Source organism: Ahaetulla prasina, chromosome 1 (genome assembly GCF_028640845.1).
Source record: "Ahaetulla prasina isolate Xishuangbanna chromosome 1, ASM2864084v1, whole genome shotgun sequence".
Taxonomy (NCBI): Eukaryota; Metazoa; Chordata; class Lepidosauria; order Squamata; family Colubridae; genus Ahaetulla; species Ahaetulla prasina.
In genome coordinates, this window is record NC_080539.1 from 45,518,964 (window position 1) to 45,544,089 (window position 25,126).

Here is a 25,126-nt window from a genome sequence, read left to right on the forward strand (position 1 = left end):
AGGGTTGATCCCTCATTTAAAAGCTAAGGATAGTAAATGGATTTATGCAATAGACAGGTAAAAAAAATGTCACCACATTCATCTGACCAAAGCCCCATCAATTTTTAATATACATAGTGACAAACGTTTAAAAAGCAGTAGAGCTTTGATTGCACGGTTATGGCTGCCATCCTGACTTTTTTTAACACACACACACACCCAATATTAAAAAATTCTTCTGCCTGAATGACTTATGTCAATGATTAAATAGAGCAACAGTAAGATGGTCAAACCAGCTTTTCCTAAATTAGTTACATTAGCCTTAGATTTAGAGACTCCCATACAAATAATTCCATGTGTTTAAAACTATTCATGCAGAAAATAGCATTGACTAGAAATGGAATTATAGCTGTAGTATGTTTGATTTATTAATACAACTATAAATTGCACTGCTATTATATAGTGCATGCATTAAAACATGTTTATAGAGATCCAAATTGGAAATAAGTTCACTGTATTAGATCATCTAAGATTAGCAACTTTAGAGCAATGATGTATTTACAGGACAAAATTTTGAAAAGCTGACCACATATGTATAATGGATTTGAATAGCATTTCTAAAATATTAAATGCAACGAATATTGTTTCATGAGGTAATTTTGTATTTTATTTACCTTCTGGAAAGGTAATAAAGGTGCTATAGAGAGGGTACAGTGCACCAAAAACGTCTACACAGCCCACCATTTTGAAAGAGAATTTAAACAAGGTAATTCACAGGTTTTAAGGTATGGCATGCCTAAGGACTAAATCTGCATTCTGCTAGTTAAACAGTGTTACAGTGCTCATGACTGACTGTGCTTCCATTCTTCTTTTTCGTCCAAAATATGTCTCATCTTTCTTTGTCTTTCTAGAGTAATTCAAGGCGACAGCAGTAAGGCTTTCAACTCAGAATTAGACATCCTTAAGGTCCAACTTACAAATAAAAGGGGATCGGAAGGACCCCAAATAGAGATGTCCATTATATTCATGTGCTTCGCTTATATATGTTGCCACCATTCCATTTGGATCATGGAAGCTTCTTCTGTAGGATCCAGTATTACTTAATTCTACCACAAGGCCGTACTTGGGCACAAATTTTATCACAGTTTCTGGACTGAGCAGCTGCAACACAAACAATCAAGTTATAGACAGTTTTCTTTTAATCATCAACATTACAAAATTTGAGATGATTGAATCAATTACTATCAACTGTTTTATTATAACATGTTTTAAATACCTGAATTTGCATAATGCAAGACAAAGTTAAGCACTCTGGAATATACGTGATAATAATTTTTACTGTTAATCAATGGATGTGTATTGAAATAGATTTTATTAGCAAACCAATACTAGTTGGAATTTTTTTACATTAGGTTTATATTTATGCCATTATCAAATGCATAATTGGAGAATGCTCTAAGATATTACACAATGTTAACTACAATTTATATAACTATCACCTGGAATTGTCTAACTTTTTAAAATAATTATGGTAGGAATATGAAAAATAGCAAATTATAACATCTCACACATCAAATTTTTGACTATAAGTATGATACACAAAAATAATGTTTGCTATATCATAACATTAAGTAGAATATTCTTTTTGCTCCATTTCAACCTGCATGATTTTTGCAGCAATCCTTCATATAGTTCAGTTTTTGATCAAAATTGAGCTGGAATCTTGATCACTGAGGAATGTGGCTCTTAAATGAGATGTCATATGACTGCCCGTGTGGACTTTTGGCTCAACAACTGCAATCCCAGCACTGGTCATTAAGCAATTCTGTGGGTTAAGTGATCACACAGTTTTTTTTAAGTGGATAGAAACCCTTTTAGGGAGCATAAGTGCTTGGGGCCTAGATAGGAGGGGCCTGGAATGCTTTGCTCAGAAGCTGAAAATCCTTCAGGCTGAAATCTAAGCAGGATTTTCAGCCTCTGAGGGACAGACACTTCTATGTGGCCTGCCTCAGGCCTCCCACACACACTTGAGGTACCTCACACTATTTAACTTATTGTGCTGGCTCTATGCTTGGGTTTGGCTCCCTCTCGTCGCCAAAGGCTGTCTGAAAAGCTACCTGCCAAAGGATGTCATATCTCTGAATATAGAAGGGAATGCCTTCCACAGGGTAATGGGAAGGAGTCATCTCTCCTCTGCATGCAGAAGAGAACTCCTTCTGCAGGTGCATAAACAGAGCTCAAATCATCAGTTCCATTTCTGAGGATGTCATTTCTCAATGCAGAAGATAATGCCTTCCGCGGAGTGCAGAAGTCTCAGATCATCTCCAGAACAGTGAAGTAGTTCAGCTCCCCTTAGCAGGCAGCTCTTTCAGTCAGCACCCAGAGATGAGAGGGAATCCTCTTGGCAACCTTCTCTGCCAGCTTCTTTACTGACTTTCTGGGGAAGCCTGCAGAGACGATTGCAAATAGCAATCGTTTGTGTGTGTGTGTGTATGTGTGTGTGTGTGTGAGAGAGAGAGAGGTGTTTACTTAACAAATGTAAATAGCTTGCTAAGTACCCAGATCCTGATCACGCAACTGTGTGTGTGTAGGGGGAGAGGGGGGCAGGGCAGCATGTTTTCTAACAGCCAGAATTTGATGTTAAATATGCAGAATGCCAGTAAAAGCAACAGACCCATCTACCGAACTACAGACTGAAAATATTTATTTGCCAAACTTTCTTTTAACTGCCATATTTTAGGATGGCCAAACAAGGAGCCAGAGGAGTTCAAAATACAAACTCATACAAGCCTTTTTTTGTGGGCATATAAATCCATACTTTTCAGTGTGTTTGCATTGGCTGCAATTTTAACAACTATTACAATAATTGTTGCATTCCTTTTATTTCCTCTTACTTTTTTATTATTTTATCCTCTTTCTCTTGTTCTGTGTTATTAAACAAAATACTTTTTAAAAAGTTGCAATGGCTAGACCTGGAACAGGACAGGGAAAAGATTGACTCAGCCTTCCATCCTTTATAAGGTAAGTAAAATGAGGACCCAGATTGTTGGGGGCAATAAGTTGACTTTGTATATAATATACAAACGGATGAAGACTATTGTTTGACATAGTGCAAGCCAACCTGAGTCTTCGGAGAAGGGAAGGATATAAACGCAAATTTAAAAAAAAATATTTCCAAAGGAAACCTATTCAAAAGAATTTCATTTAGAGGATACTGAGCTCAGTCTAGTATGTGAATACATAAGATTTATTACTGTTGTTTCTTACCTTAAATATGATTCTTTTAATCCATGGTTTTTCAGATAAGAAATCCACCATAGAAAATCCAGGATTTGCTCTAATAGCTGACATAGCTACCCAATAACCTCCAGAGCTGCTTAAACGGATGTTGTCTGGAAAACCAGGCATGTTTTCAACAAACAGGTCCTCTCCACCTTTCATTAGACCAGATACATAATACCTAAAGAAGCATAACATTTTACAAGTTTGCTATATGAAAAAAAGAATGTATTAATATTTTATGCTATATTTCTAATCTACTACCCTAATGATCAGAACACAGTTGGAACTATAAAACATGTATGAAGAACACAGAATACATTAAAACAACAGCAATACAGAACAAACACAAAGGACAGGATAAAGTTTACAGCTTACTAAAAAATAAGCAAAGATCACAAAACCTACGTAGCATCTCAGTTAGCCAGCATCGTTCTTTAGAAATTACAGAACACAGTGACTTAGTAAAAAATCCTCCTTGCTTAGCAAGGATAATACATAAATAGGAAAAGTTTACTCATATAAATTAAACAAGCATTTAGTCAATTCTTAACAAAATAGCTGGATCTATACCGCACCGCTACAAGTATTTCATCTACCTTCGTATTCTTGCCATAGTTGTTTCAGCCACCAACACAAAGTCTTCAGCAGGAGACAGCTGGACTCCATTTGGAAATCGGAGTCCTTCCATTAAGACTTTGACTTCCTTTGTGACTGTGTCATATTCAAGTAAACTAAAGACAGAACAATTACAGGGTATTACTAATTGTATTACTAATCCCCTCACAATCTCAATATGATCTTTGACAACTGTATGTCAAAATATATATTAATTACCCATATGTATAAGAACAGCCTACAGCTGAGTCTATTAAAAAAAACAGCATCGATGGAACAACTGGCCTCTCAGGCTAGGAAGTTTCAGAGCTTAGTTATACTACTAAGAAGGCCTTTTAACTTGCCTGAATCAAATATGCCTCATCAATCATTACATTTTAAGGCCCAAACCAGTTAATATGGAATACAGTGTTCTCGGAGATATCTTGAAAATTACATTTATCTCCGATGCTTGAATTGTACCAGGAAACAAAGTGGTATTTAGGTTTATAACAGAGCCAGTAGTGCCAAATTACCACTAACCTCCTCCACATACCCATCATATTATTCTGTTTGGTCAAGGGTCCCCAACCCCAGGTCCATGAACTGGCACCGGTTTGCGGCATGCCAGAAACCGGGCCACACAAAGAAGCAAAGCCCCATCCGTGAGATGCAGGCAGCACACGAAACCACACCCCCTCCGGTTCACAGAAAAATCTCTCTCCACAGAACTGGTCCCTGGTGCCCAAAAAGTTGGGGGCCATGTCCTTGGGAGATAAATAACTATGTATAGAATAGAAAAGAATACAGATTTCCTATGCCAGGGAAGAAAGGATAAGGAAAGATATCTGAATTAAGAATGTCAACAAAGTTTAAATGTTACTTCACTATTTTAAGTAAATATTTTAACAATAACATTAAATAAGAATACTTGTTTCTAGAAATGCAATTCCCACTATCCCTAGAAAATTATTCTCCATATGATGCTTGATCACAATTTTGTTATATAATTTACAATTCAGGCTACCACATTTACCGTCCATCATCTGAAGCCTCCATGATTAATAAGGAATAATCTTTTCTTTGCCATTTACTACTAGAGTCTGTAAAATAGATTTTCCTTCCATCCCGAGTCATTGTAAGATCGTTCAGAAAGGATATGTTCTTCCCTTCAATAGGAATCTTTGAAGACACAAGTGGCCTGACTGCACCTGGTCACAGAAAAACATTTTTTTTAAAAAAGCTCTTTGCTCTTTTGTATTTATATGTGTATGGATTGTAATCATGAGTATATCATTTCTACTTATGCCTTTGCTGAATTTATTTAATATTAAAGATTCAAAAAAAATTAGCAGATTCTTAAGCAGAATTCAAAATAGGTATCACTTGCATATCAGCTTACAGCTTACCATTCAAACCATAATTAAAACCAGCTAGGGTCTGGCACAATGGGTAGGTGGGGAGAAGGAGAGGTAGACTTGCCTGAGATAGGATTTATTTCAAACAGCCCGTAATAGGCATCTACAACAAAGAGAGTATTGTTTGGTCCCACACGGATTCCTAGTGGTCTCCCACATGTAGGCTCATCTTCTCTTGTACCTTTTTAGAAAATACAAATAGATATAAAGTATTCAGCTTCTAAACAAAAGTTTCTATTGTACTTCTAAAACAGAATATCAATAATCTTGAATCTGACTAATAAAAGATAAAAATTTTGTATATTCAAAAACATCTGTTTAGCTTTATATACTTTTTTCATATAATTACAATAAATATTGACAAAACCCATATTATTTTGATGTAGTTAAAACAGTGCATCTTGCAAGACTTGAAGGGATGGACAATACATGATCTTCCAAATACTGGAATGCAACTCTTATTTACCTCTTTGTCCTGATCAAGTTGGTTAAGTCTGAAGGGAACTGAGTTCAGTAACACCTGGAGAATCATTCACCGCCCATCTCTGAATAAATAAATATTCTTTTTTTTCTTCTGCACAATTGTGTCCGATTCTCAGAGACTACCTGGGCAAGTCCTTGCAGTTTTCTTGGCAAGGATTTTCAGAAGCGGTTTGCCCTTGCCTCCTTTCTAGGGCTAAGAGAGTGTGACTGGCCCAAGATTACTCTAACTTGACTTGGTGCCAAAGCACAACTAGACATCACAGTCTCCTGGTTTTTATCCTGATGCTTTAATCACTATACCAATTGGCTCTTGTAAATAAATATAAATAAATTTCCTCTAAACATAAGGCTAGATAGGCTTTTATAGTCAATAGATCTGATTTCATTTTGTCCTAAATTCTGAAGTACATTTATAATCTGGTCCTTTTTAAATAGTTTTTCACTTGTTAAATAAAGCTAAGCACATAATGATGAATATTGTATCACAGTACCTAATGTTAACCAGAAATATTATCAAGATTTTATTGCAGAGGACCATTCCTATCGTGTTATTTTTCACTTTAAAAAGAGTTTGTTAACCAAATGTCCATAGGTTTTTCATAATCACTGTCATGGGTTAGAGCCAGGACCCAGCCACGCTGGCTGGTTGGGAGACGATGTGTGATGCTGCCCATGCTGAGTTGGACAACCACACAACCACTCCAAAATGCACAAACTACATAAGATGAAATAAATTTTCATATATTTAAAAATATTCAGTGGAAGGTATGCAACAAGTCTAAAATGATTTATTAGACAAGTCAAATCACAGTATAAAAGGAATAACAAATAAGTAGTGTTTGTTTACCACAAGGACCATGGCCAAGACGTGCTAAAGTGGAAATTTTCCCATTTTCAATCTTCAGAATTTTTCCATCAGCAGTACCAGTAAACAATACATCTATGAAAGACAAGCAGTGACATGAGCTATGCATGTTATTTAACACACAAGGCTTATATAAGATTTCAAAACACCAAAAATACTTTCTATACAGTGATATCACAAAACCCTCAAAGAGAAAAACTGAAGTTTGCCTTCCAGATTAGCATATTTTTTACAAAAATAGAATAATATAAGATTATCACTGAAATGCGTTTGTCTCCATTAGCAATAAGCTTTATTATTTATAGACCACCCTGTTTACAGACCTGATAAGGGGGCAGCAACAATTAAAAATATGTTACAATTAAAACAGTAATGTAAGTAACAAATAATATATGATGGTTGCCTGAATACCAAGGGTCAAAAACTTGCTGGGAGGCTGCTACTAAGAAGGCCTATCACCTGGTCCATATCCCGTATACCTTCCCAGAAGGATGGATCTTCAACAGAACCTCCCTAAATGTTTACAATGAATGGAAAATATAACTTGCTGCTGCACTATTTAGGGCTTTATGACCTTAAGCATTAAGAATTGTGCTGGAAACCTACCGCAATTACTTCAAATCAATGGAAATCTACACTGATGGGATTTATTGATATAGTTCTATTTAACTATTACAGTCATGGCTGTTTACAATAACAATTAATAGTAAAAATCCACATTATATAAAATCCACATCATTTTATACCAGCTGCAACTTTTGAACTGTTATTAAAGACTGCCTCACGTAGGTGATAATGAAAGAATGAGTTTACATACTGTATAAAGTTCTAATTCGAACATCAAGTTTCGTATATGGAATAGAAAGTCTCAAGTGGGCTGTTTGGACCAAATTGTGAGCATCTTTAATTTTATCAAATGATTATACCTTGTCACTATGATGGCTATTATTTATCTTAGATTTCTAAAAATAGCTTTCTTAGCTCTACTGAAATTGCAGAGAAGACTATTCAGAAACTGCTAGCTTCTATTAACATTAAAAGTGTTGTTATAAAAGACAACTACAATTACTTTTTCTTAATTTTATTTTCTCTTATTCAGCTTTATCTAACTTCTTTTAATCTTTTTTCAAATAATCAAATCATAATGGTGACATGGATGAGCCTAAAGGGTGGCATGATGAAAGTTTCAAACTTCCTCTTCTGAGAACCCCGTTTTTTCCTGGCACCATCTGCTATCTTGGAATAGTAACTTGGTAGATCCCATTGCCACTGCTTATCTTTCAAGGAATGCCTTGCCTAGCATTCTTCTCACCACCACAGTGTATAAGACAGGTGGTATTTTCATCACCTGGTCTGCCTTTATGAAAAGATAAAACTAGTGGGGAAAATGACTTAATGTCTCTATTGCAATCTCCCTATTCTGTATGTAGGGGGAAGGCATGGGATTAGGACAATCAGCCCTTTATTCAAGAACAGAGAAATAGAAATAAAAAGAAAATTACTTTAAAAAGAGAACATGCAAGATGTAGACAGATTACAAAATGAAAAACGACAAATACATAATACAGTTTTCTGGACAGACTTCTTTATCGTTGTTGGAAGGATTGTGGAAATTAAGTCCTTCCTTTACATATCCATTTCTTAGAAATAAACAGATTTCTGAAGCAAAAGTTCTCTGCTTGCTTTCCTGGACTTTTCCAGGAATATTGTTCTGTCCCCCCTCGCCTCCGTCCGAGCGATGGCTTAATTAGCCGGCACTATCAGCTCTGGCAGCAAACTAGCGAGCGTCTGCCAAGTGACTCTTATCTCCGTTGATGCCAATGAGTCACCCAGGAACAAACAGTACTTCAGCTCTAGTTAAGCAGTTGATTTGCCTGCTACGAAGAGGCATAGCAGCCCTCGCTGGTTTTATATCCCGTGGGGTGTGGCTCCATGACTCAGCACTTCCTAGGCCTGCCCCACCCCTGCTTCTGTTGTTCCCGCCTCTCCTGCCTACAAAACCTAGGGTCCAGCCAGGCCTGATTGCCATCAGCTGGGTCTGGAGGCATGGCCTGGGAGGGGAAAGAGTCAGGGGACGGAGGCCTCGTTATCTCCTCCACCTGGCCTGCCTCTGGCTCCTAGAGCTGAGCCAGGGAAGCCAGTGCTCCTGAGGTAAGTCCTGATGGCCCTTCCCCCTCACTTTCCAAGTCACTTTCAGGCAGGGGCCCAGCTTGGGGGGGGGCAGACACAACAAAAATAGATGAAATGAGCTTATTGATATCTTAAAAGAATCAAACAAAAAACAAAAACAATCTGCTCTTGAGAATTCAGAATACAATTTAAGATGTTCTTTTTAAATGTTGATAATAAATCTAGAATCTGTATGTACTTTTCTATATATATCATACTATATATAATATTGTATGATGCTTGATTAATGTAAATCTAAAAGTCAAAAGATTACTAAGTAATTTACCCATCCCCTTTCAGTATCTTTTTTTGGCATAATGTAATCAAAATTCAGTTTTAGGGACATTAAGCTTATTGAGTTATTGGGTTTTTAATTAGCAAAAATCAGAAACCTGTATTGCTGATAGGATCCACAAAGGATTAACTGTTACTTTAACTCCCCAAAATATACACTTAAAAGCTGCTTCTTTAAAAAAAAAGAATATGGAATAATGCAAGCTTGAGTAATTATTTATACAATATATAAATTAGAACAATTCTGCACAGCAATCTAAACTACTTGGTTGTTCCCAAGGCTGATTTAAAAGATTTGCATCTTGATTGCAATTGTTTAGCAATTGACCAGGTTACTGCTCAATTTGGACTATGGCCACCGGGGACCTTTGTTCTGCTTCTTGCCCCTCTCATTCACGCAGAGAGGGCAAGCCTCACTGAGAGGACATGTCTATAATTGCCTGCTTTTTTAAAAAAAAAACAGTTCCTCTTCACTAGTCCTTCTCCTTTTTCATGGCTTTCCCAAGTTTACAGGCACTGATGTCTTCACACTTCCTTCCCATATTTTCCCCTTTGACACCAATGCAAATTCTTCCCGCTACCTTTACTGCATAGTCATTACTTTGATGCCCAATGATCAAAGCAAAGAGAATAAGGATTTTTTCTGGTTTCTGTGTTCTACTGTGGCTCTACAGAAACTTTGTGGCAATGAGGAACTAATGGCTCAGCTTCACAGAAACAAAGGAAAATAGCTTCAAATATGGTAACATTCTAGTACAAGATGCACAGGCTGAAAAACAAAGTACAGTAACCAGCCTGTGGGGAAAAACCAAAAGGGCGCACACACACACACACACACACACACACACACACACCGCCAACTGGAAGATTAAAGAATGTGATGCAAGTGTGCTATCAAAACAGGTACCGAAAACAATGTGACCAAAACATTTCACTAGATTTCATGAGCTATTAGGGTCACTGATAAATCAAATGGAAAGAAAAAAAATGCTGCTGTCCAGATGAGAACATAGCAGCCCAGGATGAAGTGGGTTTATAGGCAGTGACCAAACACTGGAAAGGAAGGACTATATCTGATACTCTGGCCAACTGGATCTCAAGACTTCCTTAGACTGGAATGAAACAAGGTAGACTAATTGCTCACAAGCACTTAAGGTAACTTAGGATAGAAAATATTATTTTTGAATCAAATTTCAAAACATGAGCAAGGAGTGCATTTGCAATGGTTTGGGAATGGATGGAGAATGGTATTGGCTGATCCTGCACTCCAGAAACAGTGGGTAGCCTGTACAGGCAATGATATAAGCAGAATCTGAGAATCTAGTCTTAAGTAAAGTTGAAATTTAGTCCTGTTAGAATAAATACGATAACATTTTTTCTATTTATACAATTAAAATGTTACAATTTACAAGCAATACATTCAGGAATTCTTTACAAGATGTATTTATATTATTTTCTTGTAAAGTTATAACTTACAATGCATAAATAAGAAAAGAGATATTCATGATAGAAAATTTAAAATATACTGAATAATCACTGGATTAAATCTGTATATATATTCCTGTAAAATATTGCATATTTGAAAGCATAATTTACATATGAAGATGTTACAATTTGGAAAGGGAACCAAAGGTCTGTTTTTCTCTAATTATTATATAATTACATAATTATTATATTTATTAATTATATCTAATCATTACATACAAATGGTCAAAGTAATTATGGGGGTTGTCAATGTTAAATCATACAGACTCAGCAATGCTAAATGTTCTGTAATCTAACTATTTAAAGCTTTTTCCAAATATCTCTCTCACCCAAGCATTCTTTTAAATTATGAATATTAGTCTCTTGTAAAAGAGCAATTTCAGTTCCTCTTTTGAAAGTGTAAGTAAGATTCGTCTATGTAAGCCCCTTAATATTCCATGTCATAAGGAAAAGTGATGTGAAAATAATTAACACTCTTTTTATAATCTAATGAATTAATATTATTTTTATAACCCTTTGGAATAAAGAGCTTGAAGGCTCTATTACAACAAATCAGGGTAAGGTACTTTAAAAATGAAATTAGTCTCTTTTGATGAATAGTTTGTTGATACAAGAGAAACTTGTTTCTTATATATATATATATATATATATATATATATATATGTAGGTCTTTGGTTATATATATATATTTGTTTTCTGAGGTTTTCACGGGCGTTTGTATGTAGGTCTTTGGTTGTTCGGGTTTTCTCCCGTGTAAAATTAGAAGTGTCTTGGCGACGTTTCGACGAAGTCTCATTCGTCATCTTCAGGCTTCAGCCGTGGCTTCAGCTTTGCTCCCAGAAGCACGAAGCTGAAGCCTGAAGATGACGAATGAGACTTCGTCGAAACGTCGCCAAGACACTTCTAATTTTACACGGGAGAAAACCCGAACAACCAAAGACCTACATACATACATACATACATACATATATAACACACACACTCATTCAGTTGTGTCCTTTTGGGATTTAGTTAGTATAAAAATATAAATACAGAAATATTATTTAATTGTATTTTCCATATTTGATTGATAGAAATGCAATTCTAGAAGTCCAATATTATTTCACATATTTTATGCTTATCCCACTATTCAGATTTTTAACTGAAATTCAAATTTAACGAAGTAACATTTTAAATAAAAATGCATACATTCTTCTTCATAGAATCTCAGTATTTGAAATCTATGAAGACTGGTAAACACTTTGCATATGACCAATGAAAAAACTTGGTTTTGTTTTCTGTAATATCACATTTATTCACAAATATGTGTATGATTTCTGCTATTTTGTGTAATACAGTAATATTATATCAGCATAAAACTTTATTGGATACAAATTATTTTACATGTTACTTAGAATTCAGAATTCTTATAGTTTAGAATCCAGAAGTTATTTCTTAGAAAAAATGTAAACTTATTAAGCAGATATTTAAAATTTATATCAAATATCTGTGCTTACCACCAATATTTGCAATAGATTCTGGTCCAACAAGCTGGTTTTCAAATAATCTTTCTGCTTGTCGAAGCTTAACATTTGGCTCTAAAGCACCAGTAAGAAGAGGAGGTTCTTTAAAGCTATCAAGAAAGAAGATTTTCATAAGCATACGGAAAAGATTAATACAAAAATAACAAAATACCAAGTAACTTAGATGTATCAGATATTTTTCAAAACCGCATAGTTTAATTTATCCAAAGCAACTTATGCAATTATTAATTTCATACGTAGCAACAGTTTCCATCAGCCTAAGGATCAAGCTAATTAAGTGGGTAACAATTTTAACAACATTAAATATTACAATTAAAAAGATAAAAAGTAATGCAAACTAAAAAATTAAAGAGTAAAAAAATTAGAAAAGAATTGAAAGAAAAATAAAAAAGGAAAAATATCGTAAAGAAAAAAAATATGTTCAATATGTTAAGAAATGACTTCTCCCTCCATCACAAGTATAAACAATTTTAATAACTTATCCATTTCTGTTAAAATACAACAAATGATTTCTTGTTTCCATATCCCATCCCTTATCTATAAACATATCCTTAAAACCTCATCATTCAGTTCTGGTCAGCAAAAGTCCATTAAGAGTTACTAGAAATAGCAACACATCTAGTTTAATCTTTTTCCAAATCATTCTTATCACCTAGCTTTTTAAAATCTATATTCAAATCCATTCTTGCGTTACTTGACCTCTTGGTGGGTTTCGGTACCACTGACCATGGTATTCTTCTGGATTCATTCAGAAGACTGAGGGTGGTGGCATGGTATTGTGTTGGCTCACCTCCTTTCTTTGCGGTCAATTCCAACTGTGGTGATTGGGGTCTCACCTATGGCCCCTGCCGTGTGGGCCCAAATTTGATGAGTTTTAAAGTAGTTTAGTACTGAAGTACCATTGTAAATCTAATTTAAATTTCCATTTATTACATAGGTATTATATATGTTTTTATCTTTGCAAACAATCTCTGTTTCTAGTGTATCTGTACAGGTAATCCTTGATTTATAATAGATCATTAGTGACTATTTGAAGTTACAACAGCAATGAAAAAAGTGACTTATGACCATTTTTCACACGATCATTGCAGCATTCCCATGGTCAAGTGATCAAAATTCAGATGCTTGGCAATTGACTCATATTTATGATGGCTGCAGTGTCTTGGAATCATGTGATCACCTTTTGCGACCTTCTGACAAGCAAAGTCAATGAGGAAGCTTGTTACTAACTTAACAACTGCCGTGACTCACTTAACTGCTATGGCAAGAAAAATCATAAAATGGGGCTCACTTAACAAATGTCTCACTTAGCAACAGAATTTTTGGACTCAATTGTGGTCGTAAGTTGAGGACTACCTGTATAGTGCTTCATACGTTGCCTTTTGTTTTTTAAATTTTTCACTTCTGGGGCCTCTTGTGGCTCAACAGACTAATGCAGTCTGTTATTAACACAGCTGCCTGCAATTACTGCAGGTTCTAGTCCCACCAGGCCTAAGGTTGACTCAGCCTTCCATCCTTTATAAGGTAGGTAAAATGAGGACCCAGATTGTTGGGGGCAATAAGTTGACTTTGTATATAAATATACAAATAGGATGAAGACTATTGCTAACATAGTGTTAAGCCGCCCTGAGTCTTCAGAAAAGGGCAGGATATAAATGCGAATAAAAAAAACAACTTCTCTTTTTTTCAGCTCTTTTTTTCTTGGTCTTGAGAAATAGGAATATTAAGAAAGTTTATTTGGATAAAATTAAACTTTCTTAGTCTTCCTATTTCTCTGGACCAATTCATTCTTTCTTCACACATTTAATTTGTAATTAACTATTCATTTTTTACAAATGAGCCTTCCATTCTTTTTGCAGGTACAGTTACTGCATACTAATTTTAATACAGAAGTAGTAAAATATTATAACCATGAAAATTCATGTGCACATAGCACACATTAAGACAATGACTTGAAAGAACATGATTAAGAAAAATGACAATCTTTTAATTTAAATATATTGTATCTATTAAATGAATTGTTTAGGGATCCAGAAGGAGCAACTAAAAGTAGTATAAGGCACATAAGTTCACCTGTTAATTTGGAAGATATAAAACAGTTGCTTTTCATTTCTGTACAACTGTAAGTAATGGCACAACAGTTTTTCTAAACAGTTGAATACAGCACTGTTCCATTCATAAAGCTAAAAAGTCCTCTTAACAACGTCCTCAGTGAAAGTTTAAGTCACATGCAACATTCTAATATTAAACATGCTTATGTACTCACCTAATAGGCTGAGGATCTATTGGACAATCCAGAAAAATGAGCGCTCCAAATAATGGAACAATTAATGACACAGCTAAAGTCATGAAAGTTACACGAAATACCCTGTTGCTGTAAGTACTGTAAAAATAAACAAAACCATAAATTAGAACATGATTATACAAGAGCAGCTAACAATGTAAGAGTCCGCTATATCAGGCCAGTGGCTATTCCAATATTGTAGTTTGTGTCATCCAGTAGCTAATAAGATCCACTCCGGATGCTCAAAAAGATGGATAATAGAAATATAGTGTTGCTCACCAATAAAGTATTTAAATTATGCTATTTGCAATTCTAAAACCATGGAACAGCCATCAAGACAAGTAGCCATTAATAGTTAAATCTCCCTGTTTTTTAAACCATCTTTCTTAGCACTATCAAATATATCTCAGTAAATCTCTTTACCAATCTCAGGACAAGATTACTTTGTCGGGAAGTAAATTTCTACTATGCAAACATGCAGTTGAATTTGCAGCTGTACATGTTTACTTTTCCAGATGAGCACAAGAATTATCTCAAAATATGCTAGGTGGGAATCTGGGAGATGAAATATAATCAATGTACCGTTCCTGTCCTATTGTTTTCTTTCATTATATGTGCTTGTATATAATGTTGTGACAAAATAAATAAAATAAAATAAAACAAATTTGGACAGATTGGGAAAGGTTGCTTCATAAATTATATACTTTGTGGTTAGACTTCAAACATCATTAGACATACTGAAAAAGAGCTTAAGACTAAATGGGAGAAACAGACATTCTGTGGATGAAATCAGTTTAAATCTTACTATTCTAAACTAAATGTTCCAATAATTTCAAGAAAGATTTTTTTTAAATACCAGGAATAATTAGTAAAAGGAAAAAAGAAAACAAAATATCCAAATCCTACTTGATGTTATTTTCTGTGCCTTTAGATCAGGGGTGTCAAACTGGTGTCCCGCAGGCCGATACATCACGCACAGGCCACACCCATGAAGATGAAAAAATGTTGCAAAACGTCATGTTTCGGCAACATGACACCACGAGTCTGACACCCATGCTCTAGATTCTGTATGGTCACAAAGCCTCCCTCTTTAACAGTAGTATGCAGTCTTTGCTCAAGCAAAAATTTTTTATCCAATATATAACTTCAGTTCTAAGGCATGGAGGTATTAAAAAGACACTCTGGATGCTAGTTTGGTATGAGGTATAATTTTGTTTTTGTAGCTCATAGACAAAAATGCAGGTCTACTCTGCTTAAAAGATAATAAAATTGCAATGATTTGAGGTAGAATTAAACAGTATTGTTGAAATATGTGTAGAATACAAGGTGGACAACCTGAGGTCTCAGAACCACACCAGCCTCTCAAATTCTCTTTTTGCAGCTGTTGGAGACCACTTTATCAGGACTGCTAAAAACTGATAGCTGCCATTTTCAGGTATAAATGTATGAAAATTACTTGCAATCCTCAGAGGCATCCCTGCCCAACCAACGTAAAAAATGATTTGCAAAGACTTCCGGTTTGGCACCGTAGGTGATGGCGGTGATCTTTACGATCACCAACCTCTGGATTATGTGGAATCGCTAGGACAGCTTAAATCTGCTGTCCAGCGGTTCGGAAAACCCCCTCTTCGGAAGAAGGAGAAGGGGTGAGCTGAGGGCAGAGGTTGAATTTCCCTAAAGCCCCTGAGAAAAAAGGGGTTTGAAGGGTTAAGTTCCCTCCAGTAACCCGAAGTGCTCCAGATCCGAGGATTCTTCTGCTTTGGCGGAACCAATCACCACGACCAAACGCCGAGATTTATTTTGGACAATAAAGGATTATACCGGACAGAACGAAAGTGGGAGAACTTTAAGCAAGTAGCCAAGCCGATTCCCCGATACTTTGTAACAAGCTTGAAAACAGCAAGAAAATGGAGGCGAATTGTTAACAAGTTAACGAGTGGAAAGCGAAAGTGATACTTTCAGCGTGTGCCTCTGCAGTTGGTAATTTGCATGTTACTTGCTGCTTTAACTCTTTGCTGCCTGCTGATAGAATCTAGGGAGATTTTTTAAATACTGCTTTAAAAGACTGTGTTTCTCAGAAGTTAAGAAGATTTAAAGTGAATATTAAGTTGGAAATAAATAAATAAATAATTTTATAGAAGATGGCAGCCAAACAATTAAAGTCTACTGTAACAAAGAGCTCTGGAACTTTATCAGCTGGTGCCTCTCCAGCTCATACAGCAGAGACTAGAACATTGAATTTAGAGGCGTTACAAGAGAACTTAAAAGGCTTTATAGAAGAAAAATTTAAAGTTATAACTGATGAGATGTCTGAAATGAAAGAGCAGATATCAGAAATTCAAGTGGGAAATAAAGAAGTTAAAGAAGGATTTGTAATGGCAGTACAAAGTTTGGCAACGAATGTGATTTTATTGGAAGAGGAGGTTGAAGAAATTAAGCGACATAATTTAAAATTAGAAAATAAAATGGATGAATTTCAAAGTAAAATGGAAAAAACAGAGGATGAAATAGTTTTGATACAATATAGAAATATGGAATTTGCTCTTAGAATTCGAGGTTTGAAAGAAAATAAGGAAGAGAATTTAAGGAAATTTTTCTGAAGTATTTGCTGAGATATTAGCAGCTCGTCCAGCAGATGTGGCTTATCAAATTGATAAAATATATCGTGTGAATTCTTGGATAGCAAGGCAAAAAAGTTGCCAAGGGATGTTGTTATTTATTTTACAAACAGAATAGTGAGAAATCAGATTTTGCAAGCTTCATATAAGGGGGAGAAGATTCAGATTGCTGGTCAAGATATCTTGATATTAAAGGAAATTCCACCAAAATGTTAAGGGCTAGGAAGGAATTTGCCTTCCTGGTGAATGAACCTAGAAAACATCAGATTGAATATAGATGGGATATTCCAACTGGTATAATAGTATATTATGCAGGGAAAGTACATCGTTTCAATACGGTTGGAAAAGCAAGAGAATTTTATGTTGAGGTATTAAAAGTTGGAAGTCTTCCCCCATTGGAAGCTAGAAGAAGGGAGGCTGAAGTGAAGGAAAGAGAAGTGAAGCAGGTACAAGAACAGATTGTGATGGAAGAAGATTTATTACAAGTGTTGGAAATACCTACGACGGGTTTAGATTCAAAAGAACAAAGGCTGACTAGAGCTGCTGCTAAACGCAAGGAACAAGAGATGAAGGCACAACAATACCTGGCAACTACTACAATGGAAACAGTGGGATGAGCAAGGCCTAAAGTAAAATGTGATCTGGCTGGTGTTCCAAAAGTTTCCTTTGGCCGATAATGGCAATTAAACTATTATCTTGGAATGTTAATGGCCTGAATTCACCGCAGAAGAGAAGGAAAGTATTTCATTATTTGAAATAATTTAAAAATGACATTACCTGTTTACAAGAAACACATATTAGATCTTGCTAAATGTTGGAGATGCGATTGTGAAGATGCTACTTATTACCATATATGGTGGACTTGTAAAAAAGTTAAAGTATTTTGGATTAAAGGCTGGTGGATCATGCAGAATATTTTGAAAAGAAGATTAAGTTTACTGCAGTTCTTTCTACTAGGAATAATTATGGACTATACAGCTATAGAGACTAAATTGATTTTGAACTTAATAACAGTCGCAAGACTTTTGATTGCTCAGTATTGGAAGAAAGAAGAATTACCTACAATCAAGAATGGACAAAACAAAACAACAAATGGACACTCAAAGTATCAAATCTGGCAGAGATGACAAAATCTCCGCTTACTTGAAAGACTATATACTAGAAAATATATTTTAGAATGGAAAATGTGGATTGATTATATTTAAAATAAGTATCAGATAAAAAAATATCGAATAGCATATGAGTAAATTTAGGAAATATTTTGTATTAGATATATTTTTGAAGGAGAGGGAATTGAGAGTGTGACTAAGTGTGGTGTGACTAAAGATTATAATTTAGGAATTATTTTGGATTATGATTGTTAGTTTTGATACCCTGCATTTTGTTCTGGGAAGTCGGGGTGGGGGTGGGGGTAAGGGGAGGGAATTGGGGGTTTGGTAGAGATGGAGTGATGGTTAATGTACAGGGATTATTGAAGAAATATAATTAATGTAGGGTCGGGTCTGCATAGTTACCATTTTAGAACGGTGGGGAGGGAGAAAAGAGAGTAGGAGGTAGGAAAGAGGAGAAGAGGAAGGAAGAGGGATAGTAGAGGAGAAGGAAGGTGTAGGGTGGAGGGAGGAGTGGATGTAGATAAGAGAAGGAGAGGAAGGTTTGGAAAGTAAAAGAAGGTAGAAGAGGAAGGAGAGGGAATTGAGAGTGTGACTAAGTGTGGTGTGACTAAAGATTATAATTTAGGAATTATTTTGGATTATGATTGTTAGTTTTGATACCCTGCATTTTGTTCTGGGAAGTCGGGGTGGGGGTAAGGGGAGGGAATTGGGGGTTTGGTAGAGATGGAGTGATGGTTAATGTACAGGGATTATTGAAGAAATATAATTAATGTAGGGTCGGGTCTGCATAGTTACCATTTTTCCAAATCAATAGGGCGTCTTATTTCACAAACATCCCATTATATAAAGTTCAGGGTTTTTAGATAGAGGCATATACATGGAACAGGCACTAAATTTGTAATATTCTGTTAATATAAAAGATGAATACAAGCTCTATGATACAACAGCTTTAGTAGCTAAATATTACAGAAAAATTATGAGGATTTCAGCCCTTCGCTTAGGAAGCATGTCTATATATGATTCTTGGTTCTGGGTAGACTATGAAAAATAGCTTTTAGCAAACTACTGGACTTTGAATAAAAGCTCAAAAAAGTAAACTAATTGAGCTTTGAACAAAACTGCTTTTAGCTTTTCACAGTTTTGTGGCTTGATTAAAATACATATAATATATTGAATCCATTAGATTTGGCATTTAAATTATTGCTTCCACAATATGGAATCCACAAACAGGATGGAGAATATCTTCATCAAAACAAGCCAAATATAAAATTTCATTCACAAAAAATATGGCTGAAATTCTATGCACCCTGAGTTGGAAATAATCACCATCTTATTTCCACATAAATAATGCAAGACTGGCATATAACATTATAATGTGGTCCCTGCATTAGTACCCAAGAATAACAGAGAAAGAGGGAGTGAGTTTTTGATATAACACGCATAATGATTATGCTTTTTAAGAATTATGGGAAACTCATACAGGTAGTCCTCCATTTACAACCACAATTGAGCCCAAAATTTCTGTTGCTAACCAAGGCAGTTATTAAATGAGACATGTCCCATTTTATTAGTTTTGCCATAATTGTGAAGCAAATCACAGAAGCTCCCTAGGGATGTTGCAAGTGGTAATCCCAGGACCCTGATATGTAAATACATGCCAATTTCCAAGCACCCAGTTTGATCATATGACTCTCGGAGAACTGGTCATAAGTCACCTTTTTTCAGTGCCACTGTAACGTTGAAGTCATTAAATGAATGGTTGTAAGATGAGGATTACCTGTACACAGCAACAACCTGGAGAATGCTTCCTTAAATCACTTCCCCTGTCTCAAGTTTACAACATAAAAAAGTACTAATTAGTAAGCTATTTCTTGCAGATCACCAAAAGGCAATGACAATGCAAAACACAAGATCAACAATTTTGCAAGAACATGTTTACCGTTAGAAAAAGAGAGTATTCCCTCCTACTACTTTCTCATAGTAACTCTTGAAACATGTGTTGGGCTGCAAGTGAATGAATGATAGGTTACCCAACCAGCATCTGTGTGTACAACAGGATTAGGATTTACAACCCCCACTTTCTAATCCAGCACCTTTACTACTACCTCAAAGCAGCTCTTGAAATATCAATGTAACTTCTTCCATATATCATTTTAAGTAGGAAAGCCACACCTTTCCTCAAATATGTACATAGTTATTCAGCTGCAATGCAAATTACACCAGCTGCAATTATATATTAAGAAGCTATATGTTTTAATATGTCCTCTTGACTGAGGAAGGAATTAACTAAAAGTAATTTAACTTCAACTTTATTATAGCACATATATGCACTAAAATACATAGGATATCATATTCTTCTCTTGAAAACATGGAAACCTGCAAACATCATATACCGCAATTTTAAATACTGAAATACCTAGAAATTTTAAATACCGCGTAACTGTGTCCTACATCTTGATGACAGTTTGCACCTTTTCCAAATAAAGGTTATTTTTTTAATATTGCATAACAGTATTAAATGTTAAGATTCAAGTTGTATATTTCTCCAAAGAAAACATTTGCTAGCTTCCAACAATATTCATAACAGTTCTGCAGGAGGAAGTTAGTTATAGTTAGTCATGTTTCAGATATAAATCTCCAAATGGTTTTTTAAAAAAATCAACATGATTAATACTGTTGCAAAGTCGTTCCAGATGTCTGTATATTAAGTTTCCTGAATTTTTCACTCTATCTAGTTAACCATTCTTTCTCTAGTATTTTCTTTTCAGAAGAGTTTATTAGATACGATTGTTCAACCCACCTCTAACTCCAGAATCTTACCAAGAGAGCCGCTTTGGTCTGGTGATTAAGGCAATAGGCTAGAAAGTAAGAGACCTGTTTTAGCCATGAAACCCAACTGGGTGGCCTCAGGCCGGTCACTCTCCTTCAGCTCACCTCACCAGACTGTAGTTGTGGGGAAGGTGGGATATAAATAAACAAATACATAAAGATATAATTTCTTAATAAATGAGAGTTTTTAAGTACCTATTCATCCACAGCCAACTACTTCTACATCTTAGAAGGAAAAACTATGGCTTTCTTAAGTGTTTTTTAATTGCTGTGTTGTTATTGCCTCCATTACAGATTTTTTTCTTTGCACAGCCTCAGAGCCTTTACACTTCCTATCTAGAGGAAAGTGAAGCGCATGGGGGGAAAATAACAAAACAAATTATGAACACACCGGTTATAGATTAAAATTGCTTCATCTAAGAAAAACATTCTGCCACCTATCAGAAGGCTAATGCTTTTCATTAATTGTAGGTGTAATGTGAATATATAAAATTGTTGCTAAAAAAAAATGACATGTCACATGTTACCCTACCTGCTTTTTTTTTTAATTGTAGAGGTCGTTTTAAAACAACTGCCGAGAATAATAACAAACTGTGGGCATTTACTGTATTTTGCAAAGTCCGATAGAAAGAGATGGTTATTTTTATTCCATGACCCATTCCACTCCTCATAAAAAACAAACAAACCCAGACCTTCCCTTCTGGACCTCCGAGTTGTTAATTCCTACCGATTTCAATTGAGCCCAGTCATGTCAAAAGCCATTTCTACGAGCGATCGCTGTTACTTACCCTGGATCTTCGGAGACCACTTATTATTTTTAAGGGCATTTCTGTCCTTGACTTCAGCGTGGGGTCCCCCCCACCCCGAGCATTCTTAGCAGCAAAGGCCGTGGAATATTTATTGTTCCTAAACACCAAGAGGCCTAAACCCCTGAGTATCTAGCGCTCATCTATCCCCCACCCCGAGCTCCGTCCGGCGGCACCGAGCTCTGCACGCGAGGGGCGGAAGAGGCGCTCGCGCCGCTCCAGCCTGGCCCTCCCACCGGTTCAGGAAGCCGGCGCCCACCTCCCCGTATTATTATGGGTGAGCAGGGCAGGGGGAAGAGACGAGGACGTCTCCAAATCTTCGCCCTTTCCTAAAGCCGCGGTGCCTCCTATCCTCCCCGGGGAAGAGGGAACGCCGAGAGGCCAGGAGAAAAGCAAAGACCTCACCCGCACCTGCTATCTTTGCCTGCCTGCGCCGCGTTCTCCTCGGTAAGCACTTGCGGCCGAGCGGGCCGCCGCTGCCGCAGGCCGTCAGCTTCATTCATGTTGCGATGAATGGTCCGCCGAGATACAGAGCTCAACCGCGGTGGTCCAACTCCGCCGCCGAGGCTCGCTGGAGAAAGTCGAGGAGCAGCCCCGCCTCTCGCCCCAGCCTGCTTCAACGGTTGCCACACAGAAGCCACGCCCCCACCCCGATTTGCCTCCGAAGGCCGCCATGACGCCCCACCCCCTCGGCTGAGCTTGCCCAATAACTGTGGCGCCAGACACCCGCCCCTGCCTTCAGAAACGCCCAACCACCATCTAGTCCCCAAATGACAGCTTCGCGCTATCCACCGAGGGTGTTCAAGGGGGGCATCGCATGTCTGGGCCTGCTTTAGAGGTGGCCCCAACGTCTCCCATATCCATCGCCCCTGATAACCCACCAACAGCCTCCATAGAGCCATGCCCCATCACTCTTTTGGCGACGACTCCCTGCTGCCAGTACCTAAACCTCCCCGTTTTTTCCTCTTTGATTGCCTAACACTCTTTTGCCCCCTTCATAAGGATGCCTCCATCCTTAACCGCTTAAGTTCAACGAATCAGCTAAGACCACGCCCCACTTCGTTGGCTACTTGGAGCGAGAGTTTCTCCCTCGAGGGGGCGGGGTCAGTAGAACATCCACTTACTTTCCATGTGAAAAAACATAGGAAATGCTCCTTTCGAAAGGCTGGTTGTACTTGGAGAGAAACTGGGAGTGGGGGGGATCTTGAGGGAGGAATGTTCTATCCCAGGGGTAGTCAACCTTTTTATACCTACCGCCCACTTTTGTACCTCTGTTAGTAGTAAAATTTTCTAACCACACACAGGTTCCACAGTAATGTGCCGTGTATCGTCCTCTGTGCATGCCTCTTGCGCATCATGGATTGGGTTTGGGGGAGGGGTGCCCGCTACCAGCTCTGCTTGTCTGTTACAGCTAGGTGGTGTGGGGGGAGATGCATGAGCTATTCTGGGATGAGGCTCTTTTTTTTGCGGTCGTACTATAGCGCCGTTTAGTTTCACTTACGTAATGTGAACTAAACTTATGCGCGGGCAATACAAATAGTATATTTTCAGAAATTTAAATTGTCACAGGGAATTTTATGAAAACCTAATGAAAATGTTTTTAAATGTTTTAAATGTTTTTTAAAAAGTCAAATTAAAAAAAAGGAAAGTGCTTCAGTATCGGACAAAACCCCTAGCCCCCCACCATGAAAGCTGGAACGCCCACTAGTGGGCGATAGGGATCAGGTTGAGTACCACTGTTCTATCCAGAAGGAAGGGATACTATCAGCATGGATTTGAAAGAGGGAAAGTATTTCTAGAAAAGACAATACCTATTTTTATAAGAGTGTATGTATTTTGTTTTTTATTTATTGATTTTGAAGTGAAATTGAATGTGGAGTAATAGGGTAATCTTGCTGTGATTTGTATGATTTTGAAAGGGAATAGTTAGAATATTGTATTGAAAAGACAATTAGAGACACATAAATTAGGTGACCCTAATAGGTGCAACATTATTGCACTTCTAAATGCTAAAGATGAAGCCAAAGCTACTAATATTGGGTAAGATAAAAATGTCAATTTCCATCGCTTACAGTGTAAAAAGTTGATTCTTATTGAGGATCAATCATTTGCCATAAGATCCAGTAAGAGAAGTATGCCCAAGTAATTTTATCACTATTTTTGTGTGTGCCTTTGAGTCAGAAAACTTGTAGTTTTCTAGGGAAGGTTTTTCAGAAATGGATTGCTCTTGCCTGCTTCCTATCACTAAAAGAGTCAGTTGGTTGGGCCAAGGTCACCCAACTGATTTTGTGCCTAAAATGGGACTAGAGTTCAGTCTCCTAGTTTTTAGTCTGCTGTCTTTAACCATTAGCTTGCCGTTTTATCCTTGGGAAAGTGCAGTAATGGCCTCAGGTGGTAAATGTTGAGAAACAGGGCGTTTCTGAAGTTCTCCAAAAATTTCTTCTGAGTCATTCTTTGGAGGGCAGAGTATGCATGTCTTACATAGCCAGTCTTGGGCTTGCTAAACAAGCATGTTCTCAATTGGATAGGAAGTTTAAAGAAGCTGTGTTGGTAGTTTAGTTCTTGTCTTAATGACTGGAAAATAGAAACCATATGTTATTTTTGCAAATATTGTTTTATTGCTAACCCTGTGAAATGGGTGGCTATGTACATTGTTTAAATAAATGAAATTAGTTTATGCTTAGTTTTGGAATGAACTGGACTGCTAATCCAAATGCTTTTTGCATATGGGATGGGAACATATCCCTTTGCCCTTCCCAACAGTTAGAAACTTCACTAGTGATAAGTTCCTAGGCTAATAGGCTGTGGTCTAATTATCTGGTATCCTATCATTTAACCAGCAATCATGGCAAACAATTGTTTTAATTTACTGGCTTGCAAATCAGAACAAATGTTTGTTGCAATGCTCACTCACTAGTGTCAAAATAAACCATTCAATCACAGCTTTCCAGAAACCAATCCAATAGTAACTGAGTATCTTTCTTCTACTACATCTTTTTCTTCAATTCCATCACATAATTCAACATGAAAGTAGGTGATAGAGTTGGTTTGGTGTCTGAACTGAGCCCTAAGTCAGATGTTTTTTACTGAATTCAGAAAACTGTTTCTTCGTTATTGTATGTACAGTACATGCTCAGGGTCATGCATATCAGCAATATCTAGATGCATAAAAGAGAGCCAATCTGGTATAGTGGTTAAGGTGCTGGCCTAGCAAGCAGGAGGCTGTGAACCCACCTTGGGCATGAAAAACTGAGTGACTTTGGGCCACTCACTCTCAGCCCAACTTACTCGCTTGTTTTTGCTATGGGGGAAAATAGACAGACAAAGGAGTGGTGTGTTTACTGCCTTGAGTAATATATGAAAAAAAAGGATAAAAACTAAAAAT

At 36.8% G+C, this 25,126-nt stretch overlaps 1 protein-coding gene across 2 annotated transcripts; it reads right to left on the bottom strand.

Annotated features, from left to right (window-relative positions):
* Positions 1 to 83: 83 nt before the first annotated feature.
* APMAP (adipocyte plasma membrane associated protein) lies at positions 84 to 22,368 on the bottom strand. Of its 2 annotated transcripts, XM_058165014.1 has the most exons (10): positions 22,153 to 22,368; positions 20,927 to 21,049; positions 14,359 to 14,475; positions 12,066 to 12,181; positions 6,604 to 6,696; positions 5,338 to 5,454; positions 4,892 to 5,066; positions 3,858 to 3,992; positions 3,247 to 3,439; positions 84 to 1,140 (listed from the first exon to the last, which is right to left on the bottom strand). In XM_058165014.1, exons 3-10 carry the CDS (start codon positions 14,439 to 14,441, stop codon positions 931 to 933), a joined length of 1,122 nt encoding a protein of 373 aa, XP_058020997.1. In that variant the 5' UTR covers positions 14,442 to 14,475; positions 20,927 to 21,049; positions 22,153 to 22,368; the 3' UTR covers positions 84 to 930. The 2 variants fall into 2 exon arrangements, with proteins under 2 accessions (XP_058020997.1, XP_058020996.1); XM_058165013.1 differs by lacking the exon at positions 20,927 to 21,049.
* Positions 22,369 to 25,126: the final 2,758 nt, after the last annotated feature.